The sequence below is a fragment of the Fundulus heteroclitus genome, chromosome 15, assembly GCF_011125445.2.
Source record: "Fundulus heteroclitus isolate FHET01 chromosome 15, MU-UCD_Fhet_4.1, whole genome shotgun sequence".
Classification (NCBI taxonomy): domain Eukaryota; kingdom Metazoa; phylum Chordata; class Actinopteri; order Cyprinodontiformes; family Fundulidae; genus Fundulus; species Fundulus heteroclitus.
In genome coordinates this window covers 8,267,315-8,291,613 of record NC_046375.1, presented here as the reverse complement: position 1 = coordinate 8,291,613, position 24,299 = coordinate 8,267,315, and the positions used below count along the sequence as shown (strand labels likewise).

The window sequence follows — 24,299 nt, the reverse complement described above, 5'->3', positions numbered from 1 at the left end:
TTTTCAATATAATCGCGATTTAAAAAAAACGCAATTTCCAAATCGCAGGGGTCTGCAATTTTTGGCTATGTAACAATTAGGGAATTAGACACGTCCATTAGGTGTTGGTAAAATGTTTAAAGTGGGTTTGTCTCCACATGGAAGGAAGATAGTTGCAGCAGTGAGATAATCTAATTTTATTACTTGTTTTAGAGTCTATATAAATCATACATAGCATTAAGTACAGGTCAATCAGTTTAATATATAGACTTGCTTGTTGGTTGGAATTTGCACTTTATGTTCTACAAGGATTGATGACCAATTAATTTAAAAGCTGTTCTCTTGAACTATATTCTGATCAATAGAAACATTAAAAATTCTTTTTTTTAAATAGTCTTTGTTTACAAACATCTTTATCTAGAGGCCATTTTTGTTGCTTGTGGTTAATGCAGAGAAAAGTCAAAATTGCAATTTTGGTTGAAATACATCGTAGGCAGAACGCAATCATTTCTGCTCCAAGTTTAGATGCTATGGGTGTTTTAGCAACTAATCCACACGGCAAGGAAACAAATTGATTCGTTGTTTGTATATATTTCAAAGCACATGATAAATTAAACTGTGGGGGGGGGGGGGGGGGGGGGGGGGTTGGGGGGGTGGAGAAATCGCATAAATTCGCAATATTAAGAAAATAAATCGCAATTACATTAGTTTCCAAAATCGTTCAGCCCTAGTTACCATCCGCCTTTTAAGTGCTTCTCTGATTAATGCTCTCCCTGTGCAAAAAAAGAAAAACATATCCTTTCTTCTTTCTCTTCACAAATAGTAGCCACATGTGATGGTCTTTCACATAAAATCCCAACACTACCGTTCGAGGTCGTCAACATCATTGTAAGGCGCCTTTAGTTCAAAAACCAAGCTGGGCTCTACATTTAAATTTCACAACAGGCTAGAAACGGCCCTTCTTTTATCTGGATGGACAGTGTGTCCCTCAGAGGGACAGGCTGCAGGACACAGATCTGCATTAGCAAACCCAATGAGATCTCTGAGCCACATTCTCCATAAGGCCGATTCACGACTAGCACGGCCCACCAGAGACGGGGAGTCCTCTGGGTGAAGGGTGCTCAGCTGTGGGCTAGAGCTGGGCGATAAATTTATTTAATCGATTAATTCGAATTTACAATTCTTTAAGATTTCATTTTTGGAAAATCTGGATTTTATTTTGCCAATACACTCATTGGGTTTCCATGAAGAGAACAGCATGTGATGCTGAATATATGTTTAGGCAAAATTATTGTCAAAATATTGTTAATTGGAAACTTTTTTTAACCATAATACGAGGTACTTCATTTACTTATTTACTTTTTTTTAACTTAGTTTGATGTTCAGAAGTGCAGTGAAGCCTGTTCTTAGCTCAATGTGTAATACCACTAGCAGCAAATGTTTTGTTATATTTTCATTGTTTATAATGGCACGGCTGCCTCTTGTTTTACAAGCATGTTTCACAGCTTGTTTTTAGTTGCACTTTGAATTCAGGTCAACTCCCTGACAAAATACTTGACATAAAAAGCAAGGTTTTAAAATAAATTCTTTAATTTCACTTTTTATGAAACAAAAAGGAGGAAAAAAAAATCGATTAATCAAATTTGGTATGATAAAATCGGAGATTTATTTTTTAATCCATATCGCCCAGCCCTACTGTGGGCAACTCACTCAATCTGCAGGTTTTTGGCCATTTAAAGCAGGGCTTTATTTTTGACAAAAGGAGGAGCAGCATCACATTAGTATGTTGATTTCTTCCCAAAAGAATCCAACTTTAAAGAGGCAGTACAAAAAAAAAAAAAAAACAACCCTGTTGATCCAAAATGCATGATCCGCAGCAAGGGAAACTGTCACACTATCATTCAACCATTTCCTGTTAAATCTTATGTTACCTTCCTGCACACTGGTTGTATTTAGGGCTGCTCTCTTGGCACAAAAAAAAAAAAAATGACTCTCTTGCAAATCACCGCTGGGGCTTTTCAGGAACATTGATGCAATTTCTGGCAGTTCTTGTCCACGCCGCCTCTCTCCTCTCCTGGCAATCTTTACCACCAGTCGCCTCTCGTTTAAAAGCAGACCTCCTGGGGCGAGGCTTAATGCTGCGTGTTCATGCATGGGTCTTCCCCCAGATGTGCGGCTGACACTCAACATCTGATAGAAAATGACGGAGCCGCACAGACTGAAGGGATAATAAATAATAATAAAAAACGTCTCCAGGAAGAGCTTTTGACTTTTTGAAACTACATTTTGGTCAGCTGAACAAGAAAAGGGAAAATTAAGAGCTGGGCAAAGGGATTTGTATATTCCCCGTTACCTGTTTTGTTGCGGGTGCCGGTGTCGCCGCCCACGCTGCCGTTCTCCTGCTGAGCCGTCAGGGTTTTCAGGATAATGTGGGTGGCCCCGAGGCGAGGCAACGTGACATGGGTCAGGTGAGGGAGAGAGTTTTTCTTTGCAAACAGCTGGCTGGTTTCTCGCCTCTTCCTGAGGAAGCCGCCCTCGGGGAAGAGCACTATCCACTTCCTGTCGCGGCTGTGGTAGTATTTTTCTAGATGCTCCTTCAAGTAGACCAGCTGCTTGTCTCTGTGAGCTTTACCCTGGGGAAAATTAAAAAAAAAAAATCAGAAAAGAAACCTGAAAATCCATGCAAACCTAGACCTTATATATAAGCACTGAACTTCCAGGAGAGGCTGCACAATGAAGGCCGCCTTAAAAGTGCATAAGGATTGTTGCAGTGAGAAAAGATAAAATTATGGCATAGACCGCACAGGTGTCGCGGTCCCCCATTAACCCTTGATGATTCTGTGTCGTGATGAGTTTTATGTATCATTAAATAAAAAAAAAAAAATGCAAATTTTTATGCTGGTCGTACCATTTTATTTTTGTACTATTTACCCACCGCATCATAAAAAGGTTGGTCCATTAAAATGTTGTGATGTTTAACTGGTCGGTCGAGAAAAGTCTAGAGACCACTGGGTTTATAAAAGGATGGAAACGGATGAACCAGTGGAAGGATGTAAGGATATGCATGAATAAATGAGTCAAAAACATTGATCATGCAAAGATGGACGAATAAAAAGATGTAAAATGGACCAAGTTAGGTGGATGGGTGGAGACAGACTGCTTAATAATCCTGCACTGCAAAAACGGAACTAAAGATGAGTGAAATTGTCTTGAAATTAGTGTATTTGACTTTGATTTGAGCAGGTAAATAAGATTATTTGCCAATGGAATGAGTATTTTGACCCCTATAACAAGATAAGTAGACATCCTGCACTTGAAATAAGATGATTGACACGAGTTGTTCCTACTTTAAGTGTAAAAATCTTATTCCATTGGCAGATCATCTTGTTTACTTGATCAAATCAAGGACAAATACACTCATTTCAAGAAAATTTTACTTACTTTTAGTTCCCTTTTTGCAGTTTGTAATGAAAAAAATATATAAATTTAGAAGACAGGGTGTCTTCAACCAAAAAACTGAGACACCTCCTGATTCTAAGTTTGTTTTAGAGCCAATTTAAGCAACTTACATTTTATCTAAAGCCAGGACTGCAATGGATGCAAACCACGGTGGCCATGACGACATTAAAGCGCATTAGCGGGGACAGGATGAGAAGAAACGCCATTGACTCTTAGTTAGGCATGGTCAAACACCATTTTAAATATATCCGCTCAGCTGGGCGGCTCTCCGCGTCTTAACTGAGCACATTTGTTTGTGATGCAACACAACACAACTGCTGCACTACTGCAGTCAGGATGTAAAATTGAAACATCTCGGGGAGTACTGGAGATAACTGCAGATAAAACCTATTTCCTCTCGAGAAGATGCGTACACGCAAAGGTTCTGATTCTGCCTGCAGGAGGGAGTTAAAAATACTTTGCTGTAGAGCCGTTTCAATTTAAATTATGTTTTTATTTAAGCTGTTCATGTGGTGAGACCCAGTTTACTGGTAATCAAGCTACGTTAAGGTTTTAAACTGTTTTTTTTTTTAAGCTAAATAGTAATTATTTAAAATTAAATTCATTTTAATGGGAAACTAGTTAAAGTGCTCAAGAGTTCTCCAGATGTATTTTTCTTTCTCCATTTCTGACAAAAGCGAAATGTGCTGCAGTCTCTTTGCCCGACATAGTAGCTGCAGGGGGACCTGACTGACTGGGGCCCAAAAGAAGACATTTTATATAAATATATGAGCTTTTGGGATGATTTAGATTTTGTCACGGGCCGCCTCCCTGCTCCAAGGCTTTGCCTATTTAGTTTTTATTAAACTAAAAAAAAAAAAAAAAACTACATTGAAGTACAGTGCTACGAAGAAGTAGTCATGACTAAGTAAAAAAGCAATTGCCCCATAAATCTGGTACCTGGTTGGGCCAGCCTTGGTGGCAACAGCCATCAACATCGATGAGGATGAACGTCGGCTTGCTCTACTTTCCAGAATTGGTTTAATTTATCTGCATCGGAGGGTTGTCGAGCATCACGGTCGGATTTACGTCCAGAATATGCCACTCCAAAACCTTCATTTTGTGGCGATTCTTTTTTTGAGCCAAATAGAGGTGGACCGGCTGGTTGTGCTTCAGATCAATGTCCTACAGCATAACCCAAGTGAACTTGAGTTTAAAAAGGGGACACATGCTTTTTCAGTTCTTTGTTGTCTATATAAAGTGGGACAGCAATGTTTAAAACAGTACATTATCTGCAAAACTGGCAGCTGAAAGCATGGACTTATAGATAGGATGGCAGCAGCGAATGGTTAAAGGGTTACCTTCTTTTGATAGCTTTATAGATCAAATGTCTCTGATATGTCTGGTTATGAAAATCTCAAATAAATCATGTGATCGATTGAAGAATTACATCCAGAACTAACTTGAACAACAAATATTCAAAAGCTGCATGTGTAGGAAGTAATTCTTTACACCCCACGCCCTAACAATAAAAAAAACTAATTTAGTTAAGGAAGTTAAAAGGGAATGATAACATATGACTCAAACATCTATGGACACCTTAGCAGCTATGGAAAGCAGCATTCAAACACTGCTCTGTCTGGAGGATTTGCTTCTTTCTATGTTAATGACCTGTTGCTGAGAACCGGCACTGTGTGAACTAAACTAGACCGAAATACAGCATCTGCACGCACAAAGCAAGTGTACAAAAAGTTTAATTTCCCTCAGTAATAATAAGCAGTGGAGCTTAGCTGTGATCCAGCTACTGAGTCGTGTGTAACACAACGTTTGAGACGCTGGTGCCAGCCACCAGTGGACAGGAGATGCGCGGCGTGACCGGGCCAGCTGCTGGCTGAATGGAGGTGTGAAGCATCCTGGGGGGGGGGGGGGGGGGGGCGGGGGGGAATGGCGGGAGAAGGCCAGGAGAGTAGAAATGGTGGAGAACCCCTACAGCCCTGCCCTGCCATGACGGTCCTGTCATGCTGTTCAGGCATTCTCAAAATGTAAGAAATGATTTTTTTAAATACATTTTTTTTTTATTGCAAACACAGTTTGATTCCACCTGAGGGCAAATATTTCAACACAGAGATTTGATGAAAATGAGAGGGCTCGTGAGGTCTGGAAGCACATAAAATATAAAACTGCACACAGGTCCATATGGAGCTGGCACCGCTGAGCCCTGTTTACACAAAGCAAATCTGTCCGCTATAGTAAATATTATTAACATCATAGTGTGAATAACAGGGCGAGCCTGAAGGCCAGTGCTGAGAGTCGCCGCCAGTTATTTCATTCCTCGTTCCATCTACACCAACGAGGGAAACGTCTTCTCGTCGTACGCACGCATTGTAGAAACTCAAACCTGTACAGTTTGTCCTTTTATAAAAGCAGGAACATTGAACAATTATCTTCTAATTATCAATAGCTCAATTTGCCCAATTTATTAGGAGTTTATTATTTAACATTAAAATCGAAATGCTTTTGCAAGATAAGATATTTTTTTTTTTTTTTAAAACAGAGTAAAATTACCGTATTTTTTTTTTTTAAATATTCTTCCCAAATGTAATATATATCCGCTCCTCCCCGTACACGGCTCTCTCCTGAGAGGGAGAGCTATACGTCTCTGTGGGGAGGACAGAGTAGCTGGACTACACTGCCCTGTTTCTAACATAAAGCCAAAATAAATTTAACTTTTGTATTGAATTAACCTTACTTGGTTTATTGTTACTAGCGTGTATTGCGGGCACGGCTGCCTTACATGAATGCACTACTAGTTTAGAGATTACAGTCAGGCAGTCTTGTAGACGTCTCAGGGGTCCTGTTAAGGGGCCGATCAGGTGTACCGTAATGCTCTGATTATCCATTGAGTGGAGCGGCTTTGTTGCTAACCAAAGTTGTTCTAACACATTTTAACAGATTTTTGAGCGCATTGTACCACATAAAGTCGGCCAGTAAGCACAACTTTAATCATATATAAGGCACACCGGATTATAAGGTGCAGGATCGATTTTTTAAGAAAATTTAAAGACTTTAAGTGGGCATTATAGTCTGAAAAATATGTTAAATAAAAAAATGTGTTTTTTAGTATGTCTTGTAATGACTCGGCTTTCAGCAGTTGATCTCTGTGTTCATATCGTTACGTCCTTCCCTGCGAAAGGTCTGGAGGGATGTTTCTTCATGTCACTCTCAGTTACAGCACTCTTTAAGATTATTGGGAAACGTTTCTAAATTTTAACACAGTGTTTTGTTGGAGAGATATCCGTGTAGCTTTTATTATGAAGTTACAGCTTACATTTACCAGATGATATGAACCTATTATTGCTCGACTGTCCTTAGGAATTACTGGGTAATAATTCAACATTTCAATCCGGCTTGATTTCCCCTCCTCCTTACACGAGAATAATTTTATTTTTTTTAAATCTATAACCCAAGTCTTGCCCTACAAGTCACCTGTAATTTGGAGTCATTAGAGGACAAGCAGGGTTTGCCCCCACTGTGTCATATTATTTTTATACACCAGTAACAGAGATACCAAAGATGGTATATAGGTTGTCAAATGCATTGATGCATCATATAATCGATACAAAAAAATGAATTATTCAAAGAGAGATTTGCCTCAAAATCAATATAAACTGACCCTTTCACATTTTAATTGTCGCACAGAGGCGCTCAGCCCGTCACCTCCCTGCAGCCGCTCACCTGGCCCAAATATAGAGCCTCTGCTGGAGGTTCTAAAGTAGAGACCAGCCAGCAGAAAAAATTAAAACGTCTTTATAGACGAGATAAACACAAAAGCGTGGTCCTTAGGAACTTTTTCAGACAGACCAGAAAAACAAAATGCTGAATGGCGCTACATGCTAAGCTAACAGTTTGACACGGCTGTTTGAGAGAAACATAATAAGGTCAGCTGGCTGGATTCTGCTTGGTGGAATTGGGCCGTTCACACTGCCGTGAAAAAGACAGAAATGGGTCGCATGTGGGCAAAAGATCGGACTTGGATCACATTTCCCTACAGTTTGAACGTAGCCTGGGAGAATAATGCTACTTCGGAGGAAAAGCAGCACGGAGCATGAATGTGGCAGACGTGTTTGTGCGGAAAGTACGCAAGTCAAGCATAAACCAGTCTTACAGCTCCTGTATCTGCAATAGTGAAGTAGAAAACCTCCCAGACAACATAAGCCAACGCTAGCTGTTATTAGCTTGACAGACAGGGACAGACCAATAACCGGGTTTTGTTGGTTGGTTCTCCTTTGCGTAGATGAATAATAAATAATGAAACAACAAAACAAGTAATAAATAAATCTGAAACCCAACACTTTCAGATCCTGGAATCAAAGTCCAACCCCTACAAACTTCCCACTGGGCACAGTATCATTCACAATCTGATTAGCATAAAGCAAAACTCTGCTACCAGAAAATAATAAAGTGATCAGATTTAAGCGAAGGATTAGATGTTAAAAACACACCCTCTACAATAAGATTAAGTTCAATGCTAAAAGAACTCGCTGACTAGCAGGAGCCCTGCACATATGTAGACTCTGCTCTGCTTCAGCAGCTACCTTAATGGAGCCAGATGGGCCAAGCAGAACACCCACCCCTCAATCAATGTTGATGGCTAAACACAAGAGTGGTGAAATATTTAAAAAGAATGCAAAAATTACTCTAAGAACGTTGACTCTCCTACCTGTCTGATGAAGAAGTCCCCGTGAATCAGGGACACTAGACCAAAATTGGTGTATTTGAACACATGGTCCATCAACCACATCATTTTCCGCACCACCTGGGGGGAAAAAGACAAAAAAAAAAAAAAAGAAATTAGCAGAAATACAATGAACATTTGTTACAACCTCTCATTTTTCCTTCTGCTCAGATATCGTTCCCTCTGATCACTTCCGCCCTCATGACCTGCACAAATGCAGCTCCGGCTTACTGGCCTCTCCTCGCTAAGAGGATAAACTGGGCCAGGGATGCAGCGGTTGAGATGGGTCACGATCATGTCTGCTGAGTGTGACTCTGCACTTCCAGGGCCATACCAGCCGGAGCAAAAAAATAAATAATCAAACAACCACGATACAGACGTAACCAATGGAAACAGACCGTCAAATTTGACAAATTACAGTATCACTATAGAGTTTATATCAGTGACTCCATTAAATAACATAAAACTCTGATTCAGATAAGCACGTTTCAAATATTTATTTCTGTTAATTTCAAGGTTTAGAGCTTACAGATAATGAAAACACAAAATCCAGTCTTATAAAATGTTTATATTACATAAGTCCAATTAAAAAAAAAGGATTTTCTAACAAATGTGGGCCTACTGATCACGGCGTTGGTGCCGCCAGTAATTTTGGGCCCCATGATAAAAAAAAAAAAAGAAGAAATAAAAAAAAAAAATTTAAATTCTCTTTTTTGGGGCCCCTGTTAGGCTGCCTTGGTTCGACTCCGGACTGGTAAACCTTTGCCGCATGTCTTCCCCTCTCTCGCTCTTAACCCCATTTCCTGTTAGTCCACTTTCAAATAAAGGCTGCTAGTGCCATACTAAAAAAAAAAGAAAAAAGAAACATGGGCCTACTGAAAAGTATGTCCACAAGCTGTACTGTGTATGCATGCAATACATGATTAGGTTTTATTTTTTGACCTTTTTTTGGATTTGTCAGGGCACCTTTTGCTTTAAATACAAAATCGATGTGGGATTGCACATCTTTCTTCAACTCTACTTTCCAGTATGGATACAGTGCTCTAAGAACAGCCAGCTTCTTTAATGATGCTTACGCTACTTGCAGAGAGGATCAGCGATTGTCTAATTTTTAGGATAACTGAATTAATAATTAGCTGTTTTGAACTTAAACATTAATCGTCTAATAATCGTTTAATTCCACACGCTGATAATCTTCAAAAATCACGTCAAGGCACCTGTGTGTTTTGCGTCGATGTGCCAGTTTATGGTTTATGGTCGCAGCACGAGCGAGTTGTAATTTCACTGCACACAACTGCATCCGTGTAGATATTTTCAATTACACAACAAATCTGAATGTTTAACGCTTTCCTAAATGCATTTCCAGTAAACGGCCAAACACTGTCCAACAAAAATAGGGGTTTTGATGAGTTTGCAAATCATATTACTAAAAACTGTAAATGGTAACATGGCTGCAATCTAATAATGAAATCCGAATTAATATGCTGCTGCATATCAGAAAAATTTAAGAAAATGGCTATTGGAAAACTACATTCTTCTACTACCTTTGTGTTTAAAGGGGACAAAACATTAAAAACAGCGGAAATTAATAGAAAAAGAATAAATTTAGTTCAAGTCCATTAAAATGTTTTACAGAAAGACGAGTTTTCCTTAGGTTTAATGCTCTATTTCTAAGAAATAAACTACAGAAAAAATAGCTGAGCCTTTACCAGGACAATTGTACTCGTCTATTTTCCTCCATAACGACTTCAAAAACACCGTAATACCGCTCTATGGTGATAATTAACGTATAGTGGACAGATTTCAGTTGTCTCGGAAAGCTGCGCTCATTCCACTTCACACAGCAGCCAAAAATGGCATCCGCCGAGCTTAATGCTTGTAAGAACCAGAGCCGACTGCATCTTGATTTGGAATAAAAATCGTCAACCCGGGTTCGGAAAACGCTGGGAGCAACATCACAGCCGCTGCTCTGCTTGTTACTCGTGCTGACGTTACACCTCTGCAGCCTTGAAACCCCTCTATGTTCCCGAATGTCTTACCGTGCCCTTGTCTTGCAGGCACATCATGAGGGTGCAAACGTCCCCAGTGGACTGATGATTGACGATGACCATGGCTTCTTCTTCAGAGATGTCCCGTACATCATCACCCCACTCTGTGACTGAAAAACAAACCAGAGAAACATTGTTAATTGTCAGGTTTAAAAATTAACGCTCACTTCTTTTAATTTTCACAGAGAAAATTCTTAATTTTCCAAGTGCTGCTTTGTTCTTGACCTTTTTCTGAACTTCATTGATATCTTTGGTCTTTAAACCCTAAATTCTATGTTGTAAATATATTAAGACACGACCGTCAACAGTCAAGAATCTGCTACAGCCTCATTCCCATCCTTCAAAATGTATGGATCCAAAGAAGTGCAGCTTAAATGAAGGGGTAGACTAGCTCAGCAGCAATGTTTAGGTACTACATTAAAAATAAATGGAAGGATTCAAGATTCAAATGAACCTTCTAATGAATTTAACAAACAAAACTGGATGGGAAGGAGCACTCACACCTCCAAATTGTGCATACGGGCTCGTTACTGTGAGAACGATTGAAGTTCTGTGTTTGTGTGTAAATTGTATGTATTTTTCTCACTGTCGCAGAGAAGCCCTTGCATCGAGGGGTAAGGAGAATGAAAATGCAGAATTATAAGGCAAATATTAAACATTTGCAGAATAACTCAAAACACCTTAGATCCTTCATGTGAGCAGTTCATCATAATATCCGTACTCCACCCCTGATGGTGGAGGTGCAGAAACCTTACATTTCCTTTATAGGGAGACTTCCTAGTGCAAAATTAGCTCCAATCTAGCCACGTTCGATCGTAGGGTCTCTTGAGACAGAGGGACAGTCTAATGGTTGAAGAGGAACTTAGAGTCATACAGTTTATAGAAGACAACAAGTTTAGTTTAAACACAGAAAAGCCAAAGAATGGGCGTGTTTCCTTTTATCAACAAAACTGAAAAGCGTGAGTTTTCCTAAGTACATAGTAAATACCACCCTGTCTCAACAGGCATAAGGCTTTGAACAAACAATCCCTGCCCTGGTTTCATCATTCAGACAACAAACCGTCCTGCATCATGTTTGCTGACACATATCTTCCGTGCATTAATCATAAGCACTGTACATCCCTGGAACAGCTTTACTAATCTGGACCTTATCACCAAATTTCATTCAGAACAAGCAAGAATCAGATCTAATCGGTCCTCCTAGCAACATAGAGGCTTTTCTATGTACGATTAAAGCAGCTTTTCAGAAAACTGGTGATAAAGTTGTGTTCTGCGTAGCATTTAATGAAAAGGGAAGCTATAAAGCGTTTATCGTCATGTTGGCTTTACAGTAAAAACAAACAAAAAAAAAAAAACAAGGGATCAAGCTGTTTTAAAGCAGGTTCATATGATAAAGCCAAATAAAAAAACGTGATCAATTGTCAGATCTTCTCCAGTGTTGTGGACAGGCAGAACGATTCTATGCTCTTTGCTTTGCTGAATCATTAATGAAGACGCACGTTGATCCGTGCAGCACGATCAAATGTTGGTGTGTGGTTTGGAAATGAGGAAGGAGAAGTGAAGTTTCAGGAAATGGCATTCACTTTTTATCTGTGACCACCGAGCGGAGCAGAGGATGACTTTAGCGCTCTGGTCTGTTGTTGGGGGAAAAAAAACGTAGAAAATAACTTCCTCTGCTTAAACATTCAACGATCAAGCTCCAAGTCAACGTTAAGACCAGCAGCATTGTTGTTAAGGGAAATCCCTGACCTTACCTGCTGGAAAAGCTGCACGTTAGCTCAGAAACTCGCAGCGACATGACGTGAGGCTTATTTGCATGCGCACAAATAATGCTTCCCTCCTGACTGAATCAACATAAAGGCCTCCATGAGAGCAGAACTGCAGCTTTATTTTTCTCCCACTGTAAAAGAAATAAAAATAGCAGGGAGCAAAAAAAAAAAAAAAAAATAATATAGCTGCAAGCTGCAGTTCTCTAGGCCAAGAACAGGAAGATCAAGCCAGGCGCAGGTACATGGCGGCCTTACCTTCCCACAAAGCAATTTTGATCAGGGTCTGACAAAAGGTTGTGCAGACGTGACTCATTTCTGTTTCATTTCGTAACCGACGTCATTGAAATGCCAGCGACAGTGTGGATTATTTAAAAAAAGAAAAAAAGGGTGAAATAAGAATACAGACAAGAAACGCCGATCCAGATAGGGCCTGCACATGTCGCAACATGAAACAATATGTTGAAAAGATTTAAATCTCAACAAAAAAACGCTATACAAACCCAACACTGTCCACTAAAAAGGAGGAGTTCCCATAAGTCATTGCTGCCTGTCCCCACACACACACACATGCTCAGGTCCAGCTGGCCACTTTACGACCTTGTGTGCACGTTTTATGATCGCCGGCCTCCGTTCTCCAGGAGGTTCAAAGCAGAACGCAAACAAAAAACGACGGAGAAACATGGCTGCATGTTTGTGCGAGCTGCTCCCACACAGATTTATGCTGATGGGTTTCCCCGCAAATCAGCTGGGAGGCTCCAGAGCAGAAGGAGGCAGAGTCGTCCTCTTATACAACAAAATGGCTATCGGCGTCATTTACGGGACTGCCAGCAGCTACGGAGCGCGCGTTACCAAACAGTAATCGCCTCGTAATGACATTAAAACGCAGCGTCAACGGCTTCGCTGGAAAAATAAGCCGTGTCAGCGACTGATGCGGTTATGACTGTGGTACTCAAATTATTTGGAAATAGAGTCAAATACATTTTTTTCATGTCATAGCACCACCCGTAAATGTGTCCTTCACAACATCAAGGATTGATAGGAACACAAATTGGGGGGAAAGCTGTACTTTTTTACCATGTATAGACTCATATTGAGTAAAATAGCAGATATGGTGAGTTCAGAACATGAATGGCAACAAGAGGATGTCATTAAAGGTCCGCTAACGGCGTCGGATGGTTAAAAACGCTGGATAAATTCTACATTTCAGTTCATTATTGTCAGTTTTGATAGAAGCATTCACCGTGAATGTAAATGAGACATCATCTGCCCATTTCTTTTTGTATTTTTATTCTTATTTTTCTCTTTTCTTTGATCCACTGTATATATGAAGATGCACTGTATATAACTAATGCATCTTTCCTACTTTTGCACCTTCTTCTGATTATTGACTAATGAGCCGATGTGGCAAGTGAATTTCTCCAATGTGAGATCAATAAAGCCTATCTTATCTTATCTTAATCTCCAAATGATTCAGTGACATTGGCTTACACAGAGCGAAAGTAGAAATGTTCAGCATCAGAGAGGAGTCGGAGATGACGTCTTGGAAAAACGTCGGCTGTTCATTTAGCTACCTTTAAAACGCAGAATAAAGGTGTCTGTGGAGAAAGTTCACAAACAGACGGATGTTTGTAGGAACTACCAATGCTAACGATGCTAAAATAAGAAACAAGTTGTAAAATGTTTGCAGGGTTTCTTCCGTGCGCAGACCATTTTAGTGACTTCAGTGAGATTAGGATCCGGGCTTTGACTAAACCCCAGACGCCCCCAAACCATGACACTTCCCCCGCCATGCTTCACAATTGTTCTTTATCGAACAATGCTGTCACTCTGCTGTAAAATATGCCACATATGTCCAAATAATTCAGTGCTGAACTCCTCTGTCCAAACAGCCTGATCCTTAAACGTCTGGGTTATTATTTATACTTTCTAAACATTATTCTGCATTCAGAGTGTTTCTTCAAGAGCTAATGGTTTAATCCTTGTCGGAAGTCTCTGTCTTATTAAACAGACTAGCACTTCCACATCAACAGCAGCAAAGGCCCAGCTGGTAGGTCTGCAGACTTCTTTTAGCATCTTGCGGTCCACTTTGGGGATTATAGCGTTTGGGCATAATGGCAGCTTTTTTTTTTGAACGTCCTCCAATTGAAGTAGCTCAAATTATTTTAATACCTCTTTAAATTATGCATATGCCGTTTCTTCCTGAAGGCTTCAAAACATTAAACAGTGTCGTCTGCTGTGATGTAGCAGGGTTACCCCCAGAAAATACGCTAGGCAGGTGTTGTTGTGGGCTCTGGGAAGTGCGCGTGCTCCCATGGAGCGTTGCAGCTCGAAGGAGGGGCGCAGCATGGAGGTAGTGCGCGTCGAGCTAATAACAGCTAGCGTGTTAGCTATTTAGATCGGGAGGTTCTCTCCCGGACGGGAACTTTAATGACCGCTTTTATGTCGCTCTCAAACATCAACGCATTTAAAATAAACTAACGATGCTTAGCCTGCACTGCAAAAACAGAACTAAAAAGAAGTAAAAATTTTCTTGAAATTAGTGCATTTATCCTTGATTTTAGCAGGTAAATAAGATGATCTGCCAATGGAGTGAGTATTTTCACCCCTAAAATAAAATAATTAGACATCCTGCACTTGAAATAAGATGATAGAGATGAGTTGTTCCTATTTTAAGTGTAAAAATCACATTCCATTGGCAAATCATCTTATTTACCTGCTAAAATCAAGGATAAATGCACTAATTTCAAGAAAATTTGACTTATTTTTAGTTTTGTTTTTGCAGTGTGGGGGAACTTTGCAAAATAATATGCTGGGGGAAACCCTACGTAGGGTAACCCAATTTTCCAATTTTTTTCACCCAACTGCAGGTCTGCCTATCAATCTATACAGATAATTATGCTATGTCATTATCTACTTGTTCAATCCAGTCTTCCCAGCGTGTTTAGAGCCAAAGTAAGTGTTCCTGGTTACAGTTCCTGGATGGTGAGCCCTTTACTTCACACATACCTTCTCCCTCACAATGCCCCGTGTCAATCCACCCTAACAAGATTGTGTTCTGCTCTCCTGATCTACACTCTCAGGTGTCTATTCAGAGCGCACTACTGAGTTCACCGCCCAGTCTCCCATATCAGGGTATTGATAGAAGACATACGGGAGTTGTAACAAAGGAGGAAACGGAGCTTACGTGAGCTGAGGTTGTGACCACACTAGGTCCCCCGCTGGGGACATTTGGACGCTTCAATTGCAAATTAAACACACTTGAACAGCTTTGCATAATAAGATGGAGGAGGCAAGGGAGGTGAGAGGATCCAGCCCGGCTGCAGCCTGTACAGGTGATATCCCAGGAATTAGGGCAGGTCGGACCAGTTATAGTGCAGTGCAACTCTTATATGTGCGAGAGTGAAATTTGCAGAGCAGGACTGAAGCCCCTGTGTACTGGGGCCTGCGGGGAGATTAAGATTCAGTGGAAATGTTCAGTCTGGAAACATTTGTCAGATGTTTCCACCTCACATTTCTGGGTGTTTGTTGTACGTTTTATTTCATCAAATGGAGTTTTACGTCTTCAGAAAAGCAATTTCCCCTCAATTGCCATGGCGAGTTTCAGCCTTTGTTTAACCTCCAGTGTCCAAATGAAAAAAAAAATAATAATAATAATACTGAGAACAGGTATCAAGAGCAGCGTAGCTAAAAAAAACAACAACTCGTGTCTATCAATGGAACAGAAGTCCGCAGGGTGTGTGCGTACCCTCTTAAGGAAATGTCATTTCACACGGAGCGTGCCTTCCTACAAGCCACTGCTGCAGGAGTGAAGCATAGCTGATATCAGAGATGGGTCATCTGTCAGATAGAATACATTAGGGAAATTGTCTTTGAGAAATGACACAGTTATCGCGGCGGGATGACAGCAACGCTGCAGGCACGGGATCTAATCCGGCATCAGCGGTCAGCCAAACGTTGTGCCACTGACCTTGACACCCATCTTCTCCTGTAAAGTGACAACCGGCAGCTCATCTCGACATCTCCTTATCTTCCACATAAAGAGGAACATTTTTACATTCGACAAAGTCAACAGTTTTTTGGTAACTGAGCTGATGAAACCCGACGATTTGTAAAGTTGGAAATCACAGGGTTCATACAGGAATGAGTAACCCTAATTTAATGCTCTTTTACTGCTCTTAGAAATAATTTTTATGCCATCAACAAGTACCAATGACTCTCCTACACATAACCACAATTTAAAGCTCCTTTTGTTTGCTTTTTTAAATGCAGTGGGGTACAACAGCTTATTGTTGGATCCCACAGGAGGGAAAAGGCACCTCCGTACATTAATAAGTGTTGCATAATACCTAAGATAGTATATCTAAAAGCAAGGGCAAATTAGATTTTTTACATTATTAAACTGATCCATATAAAATTTCGTTTTTAAGCCATTGCTTACAGCAATCCCCCCCACTCCTGATGAGAATTGTGCACACAATTGAAGCCTAAAAGCTTAAGTGTCAAATAAGGATTTCTAGAGGGGCGATACCTGAAAAAAAAAAATAAAAAAAAATGCTTTTCTTCAGGAGCATTACCTCTGCCTGCACATTTAAATCCATATTTCTGCCAGAAATGATAATCCAAATGTGAGAAGGCAAGTCAATGCATCATGACAGGTTCGAGTAAAACATTAAAACATGACACGTTATGAAAAACGACATCCAGACTGAAGCCTTAAAATGGCTCGGGTGCCTTTTCTCGTTACCGCTGCAAACCCCGGCAGAGGACAGGCACTTCACGCTGTACTTTCCAAACCTCTCAAGACAGACTGTGCTCGTCGTTAGTTCGCAGCGTCTCGTTTTATTATTGCGCTGAGATCACTTTGCTGCAAACAGCGCTTCGTCCTGTTCAGATAAGCTGAAACCAGCAGCTGAGAACCAAACAGTGGCCCAAGTCTGCATTTTCTAAAAACGCCTTACACAATTTTGAAACGTTATCCAGCTTTCCATTCGTCTGTGTTTGTGTGAGGTCACTGTGACGCGCAACAAACTGTGATAAACGTTGGTGACTTTGGTCACGAACGGCACAGAACATGATCCCAATCATAAAAACCCACATCACTGCCGGATGCCGATGGGAAAAGTCATGCACCATTAGCACAATGAATATTATTGCAGAGGATGAAGAAGTATTTGGTCCAAAAAGTTCAATTCAGGTATAATCTGATCACCTGTCTGCTGTGTTGGCCTGCATCAATTACCTGAAGTCACTTTCCCTGTAAAAAATGTGCAGAACGGCTTTTTTTCTGAGTTTATAGCACTGTGGTGACGGCTCTGCTGGAACCAGATTCCCTTCAGCATCAATTTTCATGTATTTCACAGAAACAGCAGCACAGTTTTCCACTTCAGATGCCTTATATTTTCCAGACTTTAGTATCAAAGATTTTCCGCACTCTAAGCATCAAAGACATTAACCGAATCAGAATTTACTCGTGAGCCAGAGCAATGTGCAGGTTAGCTTGTGCTTCAGCAGAGTGGTAAAGCAAGCAGTTTTGTTTTATTCTTGTTTCACTTAGGCAATTTAAATCCACGTTAAAATCTATAAAAACGCTTAAGCTTGTCAAGTCTGGACTGAATTATGATTCGACAAATGTAGAACAATACGTTTCTACCTGCACTATGTGTAGAAAGGCTCAGAAATTCTGTTTCAAATTCGTGTTTGGCACCTAGACCAGATAGATTTAAAAACAACACATTGTTCCTGTCTAAGAAGAAAACAGTGTTTATCTGGGGGTTATGAGAGATCATAAAGCAAAAAGCAACACAAAAAAATGTTACGAACAAACACAGTTACATAAGTAATTAAAACATTCGATTTCAATTGAATAAGCTAATAAAATATTGCCTAAAAACAAGAGCAGGTTTCGTAGGAGGACTTTGGTAAAGTAAATTAAAATTTTCTCAGAGAAGTTGAAGTGGATAGTTTCAGGTCCTGCTGTAGAGCGGTCCAGGTCCAAAAAATGCTTTTTTCCAAACTTCTGATCGCACTAACAAAGGTGCTAAAGGATATTAGACCGTTGCGGTAATTTTTAACGATTTAACAGTACGACACAGAGCAGTATGGGACGGATGTTTGAGAGCAACATAGAAAAGTCAGTAAAGCTCTCAAAGTGCATCAGTACAGCTATAAACCTGCCGAACAACATAGGAGGATAAATAAGGTGGGGAACAATCCAAGAATAGCTAAATGAAAATGTACCAATGCACGCGTCTACAGATTGATAATGATGCCCGGTTGAATATAAATTGATAATGATGCCCGAGAAATATAAATTGAAAGATTTACACCCTAATATGAACCGTAGTGCTCCGTGAATGACACCGTTCAACATATGCAGAGCGGTGGCAGCCGGTGCGTTCATATAAACAACATGATAGTAGCCTAACAGAGACAGGAAGGTCATTAAGACAAGATGCTTCCTCGTACTGAAAGAAAAACAAGATCTGTATCTGAGAAAAACATTAGTTGAGAAGAAGCTTGGATGAAAGCTTCTTCTCAATTTGTATGCCAAGATACTTGTAAGGCCCTGTTTACACAACAATCCATTAAATTTTTTATTTTTTCCCCATTTCTGTTAACATATTTGGGCTCATTTTAATATCATGGTTACACAGCAACAGAGACATGAAAATGAGGCAATTTCCTCACCGTGCCACTAATTGGTGCTCTATTCTTTGAAATTCAACATGCGCACAATTTTTTTTTGCCTAAAAGCCACCCAAGTAATAAATTAGGGCTGTGCATAAAAATCGATACAAAGATTAATATCGATGTTTTTAAAAACAATTTAATATCGATATTCTGGCTTTCAATATTGATATACCTCCCAGCCACTAGGGGGCAGTATTACAGTGCACTGTTACTGTTCACAGCGAATTAGTGCAAGTGAGAATAATTTTTAGAACGGCCGACAGGATTTTAGAAGCGCCGTCGTCCCTAAAAATCAGACGTTTGGGCACATTTTGGTTTTCTGTAATACATTAAATGCACTGAAGCAAATGCGATTTATTTTCCTGTTAATATATCAGTGTTCAATAAACTGAACATAAATATAATATTCGGCTGGTTTTGTTGATTGAAAGACTTTGGGCATTGATTTGAAAGTAATAAATATCGATATTGGAGTCAAATCAAATCAAGCTGAGCTATATCAAGAATAATATATCGTGAGCCATGTATTGAGAATCGTATCGGCTCATCCTAGATGATATCCAGCCCTATAATAAACGCAGAGAATAAAGTTTTTATGTGGACAGACGACATTAAACTTTTGCTTAAGGTGACTTTGAATTATAACTTTGGTTACATTGAGAACAGTCAACATCACAAACAGTACTATGCTATCTCCCACTGTTGACATATTCTTCTTCTGTGGTCTTTAAAATTCTAGGCAGCCGTTATGTTGTGCTTGATGTGCTGTACATTAATTTCTACTTATTCCTGTTATACTGCATTTGAAGCGGGGATTCCCTGTAAAACAAAAAAGTACAGTACTAACCCAACAACAGTTTTGACTAAGTAGGAACCCTGCCAACAGTACAGAAATCCATCGAACAAGTATTGACCAAAACACCAGAATGTCAAGCTGAAAAACAAAACAGGACCAAAAACAAAAAAAAAAGTTAAGTGGCAAATGAAAGGAAAAATTGTAGATGTTTCAAATGCAAACTAATAGATTTGAACTGCTGATGCTTAGAGAGACAGGAAGAGTGATTCACCAGCTACATTATCAAAAATATTAACCTTATTCCAGGTTATTTTGTGACAAACGTAATCTGATCAGGGAGTTCACAACCCCCTCCAGTCCAACTGAAGTGGCTAACCTATAAAGCTAAGATGCATTCACGACAGAATAAAGGTTAGGCTACAATCACAGAGGCAACCACTTTTACTGCAGTCCAACAGGATTAACATCATCTAAACCCTCGTAAACAAACATTAAAACCTGCATTTTTCCAAGAAACTGAAACGCACTGCAAAAAAAAAAAAAAAAAAAAAAAAAAAAAAAAAGGAGACGTGGCTGCCGTTCTTATCTTTAATACGGATGAAGATTTCCGGAAATTTCTGTCGTACCAAGCAAAACATCACAAATCTTAAATAAGAATAGAAAACAAATAGTGCCAAACAGGATGTGTGACAATAATTGAACATAATGCTGGCTGTCAACAAGACAAATGTTTGTTTTCAAAATGATTATCAGATATACTAAGACAATTAGCTCTGTTGTTTCCTGCCCAGATTACGATTGATCTGAATGCATTTGTTTCAAAGACCTTCAGCAATGTGAAAAAGTACTGCCATCCTTGCAGATTCCTTCTGTTTTCTTCTAAGCGCCACGCCTAAATGTTCCAGATGATTACACCAGACAAATATAGGCGGGGTGAATGCAAACAACACTTTTTAAAATGATGGTTTTAGTTCAACCCGGTACTTTCAGTTAATTAAATGATTAACCTAAAATTGAACACAAAAGCGTTCATTGGAGGAACTTTGTCTGCCAAGCAGACAAACCAGAAAAATTAATTTATGGTGCTACACGCTAAGCTAACAGTACGATATGGATGTTTGAGAGGAGCATAAAAAGTTCAGTAAAGCTCTTGAATGTGCATCAGTGCACCAATGGACAGTACAAGCTATCGATAGCTGTTATTAGCTTGACAGCCCAATGACAGGATTCTGAGGGTCTGGGCTTCCCCACGGTTCTCGCCAGCGCATTTCAATTCAATTCAATTTTATTTATATAGCGCCAATTCATGAAACATGTCATCTCGAGTAGAGCTGTGCATAAAAATCGATACAAAGATTAATATTGATGTTTTTAAAAACAATTTAATATCGATATTCTGACTTTCAATATTGATATACCTCCCAACCCCTAGGGGGCGTTATTACAGCGCACTGTTCACAGCAAATTAGTGCAAGTGAGATGAATGTTTAGAATGGCCGACAGGATTTTAGAAGCGCCTTCGTCCCTAAAAATCAGACGTTTGGGCACATTTTGGTTTTCTGTAATACATTAAATGCATTTAACCAAATGCGATTTATTTTCCGGTTAATATATCAGTGTTCAATAAACTGAACATAAATATAACATTCGGCTGGTTTTGTTGATTGAAAGACTTTGGGCATTAATTTAAAAGTAATAAATATCAATATTGGAGTCAAATCAAATCAAGCTGAGCTATATCAAGAATAATATCATATCGTGAGCCATGTATCGAGAATCATATCGTATTTGCTCATCCTAGATGATATCCAGCCCAGCCCTAATCTCGAGGCACTTTACAAAGTCAAATTCAATCATATTATACAGCTTGGTCAAAAGTTTCCTATATAAGGGAACCAGTTGATTGCTTCAAAGTCCCGACAAGCAGCATTCACTCCTGGAGAAGCGTAGAGCCACAGGAAGAGTCGTCTGCATTGTCCTTGGCTTTGCTGCAATCCCTCATAATGAGCAAGCATGAAGCGACAGTGGAAAGAAAAACCTTCGTTACGCTGAAAGTTATCAAAGTTACGCTGAAATTAAACCGTTACATAACAGTTGGTACAACATAGATGTTTAAGAGCAACATAGAAAAGTCATATAGTAAACCTGGTGAACGTGTGTCAGCGCAGCTATAAACCTCTTCAATAAACACAAGCTAGCGCTGGCTCAGAGGTCACCTAAATGATGCCCATGGGCAACAGGTGGCCCCCAAGGACCATATGTGAAGCCCACAACCCTGTTAAAAAAAAAAAACTATTGGTGAAGACCCTGTCACCACGCAGCGCTGCACTGCATGAATGCATACCGAAGCAGTGAGTCAACAGACCCGCACCACCCCTGCAAGGAATCCATCGCTACTCTGACAAAAATTCCTGGTGAGGACCCTTTATGATGGTCTGTGACTGCTGTGCTTTGGCGAAAAAACCAGGACAACTTAAGATAAGAAACTCCCACATTGTCCCACAATGAGGAAATTTGGCAAAAATCACAGATTACACACAATTTTTAGTAATGAATCTAAAAAGTTAGCTCTAAAGCAACAGAATGAGCTTATCAGAAAGGTCAAAATAAATAAAAAAAGTAAAAATAAATACTACAGTAAGTATTGCAGAATTATTTATAACATGGCATACCCAGGTAAAAAAAAAGTTAAACTGTTTACTGCCTATTTACTGGATGATATGGGATAACATGCAATATACATGATAGTACGGAGTAGCAAAGGCAGAGACAGTAAGAAAACGATTCATGATCAGAACCCGTACAACCATTAGCATGTTGTAAACAATTATTATGTTGTGTGAGCAGCAGAGACTATGAAGTCTAACAGCAGCTGGGAGGAACGACCTGCAGAAGCGCTACTTTGTGCATCTGTGCTGGAACCGATAGGACCTTGTATTCTTCTCCAGAGGAGGAAATCCTGGAGAATGTCCCACCCTCAGTTTGTGAAACCTGAGGTTGTGAAGTTGACCTCTGAATGACTTGAGTTAAAAAAAAAAAAAAAAAAAAAACGTGAAGTCGCCCAGTCAAAAGTCCACAGTAGAGCTGGACAGGAAGATATTCAATTGCTATATATTGTTTTGTCAATATCAATTATGATGAAGAGAAAGATTCCTGACACCATTACATGTTGTCCTCACCATTCACGGTGGTTAAATCATCTCAGCCACTGAAGATATTCATCAGATTTGGGCATAAGCAACATTTAGACAGTGTTGTATAAAGTACTGAAATCTCGGAGTCAAGTAAAAGTATAAGTACCTCTCCAAAATATGACTTTGGTAAAAGTCCAAGTCACTGACTGAAATATTACTTGAGTAAAAGTCCTAAAGTATCTGAAATGTCTTGTACTTAAGTATGAAAATTACTGTAAAAATAGATGTACTCAAGTAATGTAATAAAAAGTATAAGTAAAAAGTAAAACAAAGCAAATGCAGTTTGAATGACATTTTTTACATTTTGGTAAACTTTGAAGGTCAAATTCATTTAAAATAATATATACAACCAAGTGCAGGAGACATTTAGACCAAGTTTAAATAGAAAATACAACCTTTTTGTAAGCTTTCAGTTTTCCTTCTTCAAGTAATCTATACAAATTGCGTGCGTCTCTCTCTCTCTCTTTCTCTTTTTTTTGTGTAACGAGTAACTAAACCAAACATTGAAAATGTATCGGAGTAAAAGTATGCAATTAAGTTCGAAGATATAGTGAAGAAAAAGTGAAAGTTATCAAAAAAATGTATACTTGAGGAAAGTATAAAGTACTCCAAAATATACTTAAGTACAGTAGTGAAGTATTTATACTTTGTTACTATACAACACTGCATTTAGACGACTGTCAAAATGAAATATCGATACGCAGACTGTAAATGCCTGCCACACGAAATATGCTATTATATATTGCGCCCAAGCAGCCTTTTGTGATTGCAGTCAGTGATATTGTGACGACACTGGCGGTTTGCGATTTACATCAGACTGAGATGCTGCAGGGTGACCTTAGAAAACAGCTCATTTGTGTTCAGCAATCCTCCAATATGGCTGAACTAAAACAATCCTGCAAAGAAGGGCGTGCCAACTTTGCTTCGGGTTGGTGTAAAATACTCAATGCCCGTTACTGCAAACGATTGCAGGTATTGCCCCCAAGGATGGCACAACCTTTTTATTTGGCTTAGGCCGATTACTCTTCCACATAGGGACCGGTTGCTGAAACCACCTCTTGCGATTTGCTTTTACTCAAGTTATCCTTCTCAGATATGAAATTGTGTGTGATGACCTGTGTGACAAAACGAGTGAAAAACAGAAGGGGCCAAATAGGGTTTTTTTTCACATCTCTGTACCTTAATAAAAAAAAGAGTCAAGGAAGCAAACATGGCTGATGATCCGCCTTCAGTTTCTTTCCACCATTAATTTGCATTAAAGACAATTTGGTGCCATCCATTTGCTCTTTTGTGCGTTGTATCAATTACGATACACCGGTGAAAAATAGATTTCCCACGTAATGCTCCACTCACGTAGGGCCTGAAAACCAAAGAGATGTTATTTCCCCATTCATGCGATCGCCCTCTCAGCGAAGCATGGAGCGGCGGGGGCCCATTACTCTAAAGTGGCTCACTCCTTCACTTGTACTAGAAGACATGACTTACAAGCAGCCTACACTATGCTTCCATGTACAGTCCACATTAAACATTTAACAAAGTGTGTTGGCCTCCAGATCGAGCGCGCAAAGCTATTGGACGCAGACGAGACATTTCAGGAGAATGTACAAGCGAGACGCTGGACCTGCCGCAGCAGAATAATGTTACCTTGAT

At 39.6% G+C, this 24,299-nt stretch overlaps 1 protein-coding gene across 1 annotated transcript in view; it reads right to left on the bottom strand.

The window, feature by feature from the left end:
• The window catches only part of lpgat1 (lysophosphatidylglycerol acyltransferase 1), a 74,012-nt gene that overhangs the window by 34,611 nt on the left and 15,102 nt on the right, over positions 1-24,299 (bottom strand). The window contains exons 3-5 of the mRNA XM_012869124.3: positions 10,192-10,310; positions 8,138-8,233; positions 2,333-2,612 (exon numbers count right to left, since the gene is read on the bottom strand). Coding sequence (XP_012724578.2) covers positions 2,333-2,612; positions 8,138-8,233; positions 10,192-10,310 — 495 coding nt within the window. The remainder of the gene's footprint in view (positions 1-2,332; positions 2,613-8,137; positions 8,234-10,191; positions 10,311-24,299) is intronic.